The 6,000-nt window shown below is 41.5% G+C and overlaps 1 protein-coding gene across 1 annotated transcript; it reads right to left on the reverse strand.

The window, feature by feature from the left end:
- Window positions 1-762: 762 nt before the first annotated feature.
- Window positions 763-5,572, reverse strand: LOC146983081 (somatostatin receptor type 5-like). Its single transcript, XM_085784467.1, has 4 exons — window positions 5,257-5,572; window positions 2,865-3,581; window positions 2,408-2,752; window positions 763-1,802 (listed from the first exon to the last, which is right to left on the reverse strand). Exons 2-4 carry the CDS (start codon window positions 3,558-3,560, stop codon window positions 1,728-1,730), a joined length of 1,116 nt encoding a protein of 371 aa, XP_085640593.1. The 5' UTR covers window positions 3,561-3,581; window positions 5,257-5,572; the 3' UTR covers window positions 763-1,727.
- Window positions 5,573-6,000: the final 428 nt, after the last annotated feature.

Here is a 6,000-nt window from a genome sequence, read left to right on the forward strand (position 1 = left end):
GTGAAATTAGCAGGACTCTCATGGCTGACATGGTAAATGCAGTGTAATGCACATTTTACAGGCAACTACAGTAGCCTATATCACTCTGTTGCTCTTACCTTCTAAAGACATGGTCAGAATTTTTGCGAAATGCACTTGTTTTCTTGCTAGCAGAGACTTAGATGAGAAGATTTATACCATTCACATGGCTGTCAGTGAAAGTCATAGTGAAACAGAAGTTAGAGCATAATTAGGTTAAGACTATCCTCCTGTAAAATAAAGACCCCCTCACAGCAGGTTACATATTATGACCTATACATTTTGGTATTAGGCGACATCTAGTGGCTGTAGTAGCTAATTATGACAGGAGCAAATGGAGCGCCAAACTCCTTGTAAGGAGGAAGTTTTATGGGTCAATAAAACACAGAGAAGAGGATGGTGTTCAATTCTTGCGTGAAACTATCAGTTAAATTGCTTGTCTTAACCCAAAGACCTAAAAAACAAACACAAAGTTAACCATGTCATTATTACTGGTGTACTATTTCAGGAGATAGTCTGGGTCCTATAGTGAGTTGAAAAACACCCTACATGGTTGTTTTGTTTGGAGGAGTTGTTGGTAATGCGCTGTATAGGCCTACTATGTTAGCTATCTAGGAGATAGCCACTGTAATGATGCTCACAAATAAACAGATTTTTTAACATTGACAAGTGATAATTAACATGAGAACATGAGCTTGAAAAATATTTAAGTATTTTTCCACTTACACTTCACTTAAACTATAGGCTAATAAAACTGCTGTCAGGAGACAGTTAGCTTAGCTGAGTGCAAAAAACTGGAAACTGGGGTACAGCCTTGCTCTCCATTTCAAATCCAATCTATAGCACCTAGAGCTCAATAATGAACACATACTGTATTACAACAAGGGGGCTTCTAGGGGCTACCTGCTGTTTTTTGGGCCCCAGGACGCAGGAAAGGAACAGGAAAAGCTATTTTTTCCCCCGTTGTTTCCAGTTTTGGCTCAGCTAACCTGCTTGTTGTACAGTCTTCTCATCTGATTCGAATGGAAAGATTATGAAAGCATGATACACTGGCAACCTGTCCATGGTGTACCAAACCATCAACCATGGTCAGCTGGGATCGGCTCCAGACCCTCTTCAAAGTAACCGTATAGCTAACGGATGGGTGGATTTTCAAAACATTTAACTGTTGCTTTGGCAGAAATATTGTTGTTTTTTTAGTAAATTTTTCAAGGCAACAGGCAACATGTAGGAGGTGTTCAATTATAATAACAGCATCATAGCCTATAAATCAAGAGCAGATCAGAGGAGTAATGATTGTTACTATGATATGATCAAATAACAATAAAAAAGAATTAAGAAAGCAAATGTTATTGTGCATTAACAGTAAAAGCCTGGTTTCCTGTAGAACTGTTCGAGAATTTACAGCATTTAAAAGTCTTATTCTTCAGTGATCATACATCATTACATAAACTAATTGTATATCAATGCAGTCAATCCTGTGACAGTACAAAGACATAGAGTAGCCTTCAAAATGAAAATGCAGAGCTCTCAGTACTGTCGGTAGTTTTCTCTCCAGCATTATTTCTCTCTTCCTCTCCAGATATGTCCCAGTCAGAGAGGAAGAATCAGTAATAACAACAGGACATACTAATGAATAAAAGGTCCCCGGGTAATTGTTCAAGTTCCATATGGTAGCTCGCACACTGGTACATGGTGGGTTATAGCGATCACTGGCCATTCACTGTCTTTTTCGTAGCCAAAGGCTCACTCTCAGGGCCACAAACAACTTCCATCTGGAGAGACTGGAGAGACAATACCACATAAACAGATGTTAGGGACATTAAGAGTGAAAAACAGTAGGCTATCATTGATGATTTTAAAAACACCAAAAGTTGACTTGAGCTGCTGGTTCCTCCCATTTTATGTGAAGAAAAAAATGTTGTTGTTGAACTATATAACCTGGGGTTCAGTTTCCTTCTGTCTGTTATCTAATGTGAGCTTCTTCACTGTAGGACACAGTTTCACACTGAAGAAAAGACACAGTGCTCTGACAGTGGGGCTGCTGATGGCACTTGAGCACATGTGCAGTGCAGATTTCGTTTCAGTGTATGGTGATGTATAAATTTAACGAAGCTATGAAACATTTTACTTGGAATGATTCTCAATAATAAAGTTTCAGTCACAACGCAGAGTAATTATGTCTCTCTGTGGACTTGACACACTTAATCTGGGTTGGGCTCAATGGAAATTTCAGGCGTGCTCAGTACACACTATCAGACAATTATTTGAAGAAGTTGGTATTTGCAAATGGATGACTTCTCAAAAATATTTGTTGTTAAACACCTGCCATTATTCAGAAATTACATTCTTTGTGATTTCTGGATGAGAAGATCAGATTGTGGTTTACCTTGGGTGCAGTCTGTCTTCCTCCCATCCCGTCTGTGGTGCCAACACCATTGGGTTTGTGGAAGCAGAGCACCTTCTGGAAGCTCTGCTTGAAGTTGTCAGAGAGGAAGCCGTAGAGGATTGGGTTGGCGCAGGAGTTGACGTAGGTAAGAATGACCATGGAGAAGTAGATTGTGGCGGTGCTTTTGCTCTCAGGGATGATATAAATCAGATTCACAATGTTGGTGGTGAAGAAGGGCAGCCAACAAAAAAAGAAAACCAACACGATGATCACCACCATGCGTGTCACCTTGCGCTCCGACTTTCGCCGCTTAGTCAGGCCTGCACGCGCACCTGCTGACCTTACCTGAAAAAGACAAAGTTGATAGAAAAGATTAGATGAAATTATGAGAGCTGAAGCTTGCAGGAAATTTACAAAATTGAGTTAGACACTTCTAAAAGACAAAGGACAGCTTTACCTTGATAACAATGAGCAGGTAGCAGATGCTGATGACAAAGAGTGGAGCAAAGAAACCCAAGATGGATGTGTAGAGGATGAAGACAATGGACCACAAATCATTTGGATCGGGCCAGGTTATGTTGCAGGTGTTGAAATTCTCCTGTACATGTGAGTAGATGGTGACTGGCAGCACAATCAGGAAAGACACAGCCCACATCATGCCATTTAAAATCTTGGCCACCTTGGGCTTCCGCCATTTGGCACTACGGATAGGATAAACCACGGCCAGGTAGCGGTCAATGCTCATCACTGTCAGGCAAAAGGTGGAAGAGAACTGGCTCATGGTGTCAGCAGTCATGCACACCTTACAGAAGAAATCCCCATATGGCCAATAGGAAAGTGCACTATTTGTGCCAAGGAAGGGAATTCCCAGGATGTAGAGTTCATCCGCCAAGGCTAAATTGAGGATGTACATGTTGGTTACAGTCTTCATCTTGGCATAGCGGACCACCACATAGATGACCAGCGTGTTACCCAGAAAACCCACAATGAAGACGATGGTGTAAATGACTGCGGTGACAACACTGAAGGGCATTGGCGCGGGAACTTCTGGGGAATTATTGAAGGTGTAGCTGGGAAAGGGCTCTGAGGAGGACATGGTGATATTCTCCAAAACGGATGTCCAGTTGTGGCCGTCCATGTTGCTGATGTCCATTTGGATTTCAGTAGGAAAAAGCTTTTGAGAGAAAAGACAAATGTACAGTTATCATCTATCACACTACATATAAGGAAGTTCTGTATTATTGATGTTCTAAGGTCTGATAATATCTGCTTATGTCTAAGCTAAATTATGTCTACCTTTTGCACTGAACACACATCAACACATAGCTGCTGTCTGGACAAGATACCCATATTTACCAAGGGAGAAGAGAAACTTTCCATTCATCACGCCATTTCTCTTAATAGTAGCCTAGGTTGCACATTAGAAGAAGACGACATTAGTTAAATTGGTTTAAAATTTTGTCACTGCCATTGGATTGGATGTCCATAATGGAAAAAAGATCTGCAGTCAAGTGCAGAACAGCCAGCGCCCTTTAAGTGCTACAGTACAATGACATGATGTTTAACTGTTTAGGTACGTCCTTGGGCCAAACTATTTTTTGCAAAAGGTAAAGATTTTTTAAATAACTGAGTACAAATTTAGGCTAAATTATGGGGTTAAAATAAATTCACAACAGGAAGGAATCATTGTCTCCCATACTGTGCAGATTTGTGATGCAGAGTAAGGGCAGAGTCCTGTGGAGCAGCTTCTGATGAAAGACATCTGAGATACAACTCCAAGACTCAGTGACAGCATGGATGTCTGCTCCGACTTTGCTTGTCAGTGTTCATGCAAATCAATCAAAAAACTTGGACAATCAGCAAATTTGAGATCAAGCTGACAACATGTCAGCTTCAGTGGACATAGAATGACTCTGGACCTGTGTCTTTCTTTCTTTCTTTCTTTCTTTCTTTCTTTCTTTCTTTCTTTCTTTCTTTCTTTTTCCTTTTTTACCTTTTACTGCAACGCAACTGCAAACAGCATTCACTGCATTTGCTTGATGTTTGGAAATTCACTCTCCTCTCTCTATTTGTAGTCCATTCTGGACTTAAATCTAGAGAAAAGCTTAAGCAAATTTAAAGTACATCACGGTGGGGTTTTTTGTCAAGCTTTGATGAAATGTGTTAATTAGATGATACTGTGAACCATTGTGTCATATTTGATATGGAACCTATGTAATCCCAAATAAATGTTCATTATCATTACCTAATTCTTATTCTATATGGGTTTTTTTTTATATTACAGAAAGCATAAATAGGATGAGAACTACAACCAACTGTCCTATCTAATAATTAATTTGTGTTGCCACTGGTCTTCACATGTCCTCATGGTGCCTTGTAGGTGACCTAAAATTATAATAATCTTACAACCGCCAGCCGTCAGACGTTGCAACCCGAGGCTGTGAAGATGTGTTGCACAAATAAATGGTGTGACGTGCGGACTCACTGAACCGCGCTCCAAAACACGGGAGTGACTCGGAGCCCGCAGCGTGTTGTTGAGAAAACAAACACTCAAAGCCCCTGTCCCCTTCAGACTGAGTCGGGCTTGACATTTTTGCCCAGCAAAACTATAATAGCAACAGCCAACAGTCAGAAGAGCCACTGAATGGCTCCTGGCTCGTTATATCTGAGATTAATGAGAAATTACATTTTTCTAAATAAAAAAAAGATTTCATAATATAAAGGACTCGAATAAACTTTGATTAAAAAACAGATTTTACGTCCTCCCCCTAACTCAACAAGACTTCAAATGTCACTGCGCAAACACACTTTTCTTACGCTGTGACCTTCATTGATGGGATTCAACCTACCTGTGCGCTCCCGTGCGCCTTGGTCCTCTCCACTATCCGGTGGCGTGATGCGCCTCTCCTGCACAATTCATGCGGTTTTGGAAACCTGCGCTCTTTCCAAAGTCGAAATCGCCCGTCTCGCTCTTTTCCCACGTCGCTCGAGAGAGAAACCACCTTACACTTGACTTTTCATCTTGAGGCATTGTCCTGAGGTCAGCAGCGCTCAAATCTCCACAGTCAGAGGCGCAAAAACGAGCATCTTTAATTTTCCAGGATTTTCCTCACAGTTCGGCTCTGACGTAAATCCGATTAAATGCGAGGTTAAATACGCTCCTCGTCTGCAGACTCAGTCACCCACAGTGCCATGAAGTGTCTCCGTGCACCATTTATGTGGAGAACATCACCCCGCCTTGATGCGTGAGCGACCCACCCATTGGTGGATGTAACCACCTCACAGCCAAAACCAGTTTTTGGTGTAAAAGCTTACACCTTTATCTTTCTCTCCTTATCCTGTGCAGCAGAGACAATAACAAATTGTTTCCAGTAAATCAGACAGTGACCATAACTTTTTTTGTGTTTCCCTCCTTATGTGTGTAAGAGACAGACAAAGGAAATGGAGCAATGCCTGGATCGAGCCTGGGGAATAAATCACCTTGATGGCCAGGGGCACCTGAGAAGGAGGGAGAGAAATTAGGGTGAGATGGAAAAACAGTGGCAGGAGGATGAGATTGCACGCTGAGGGAGAGATTTGATGGTAATTGCCTG

The sequence above is a fragment of the Trachurus japonicus genome, chromosome 8 (assembly GCF_045865225.1).
Source record: "Trachurus japonicus isolate A0001 chromosome 8, Traja_1.0".
In the NCBI taxonomy this organism is placed as follows: domain Eukaryota; kingdom Metazoa; phylum Chordata; class Actinopteri; order Carangiformes; family Carangidae; genus Trachurus; species Trachurus japonicus.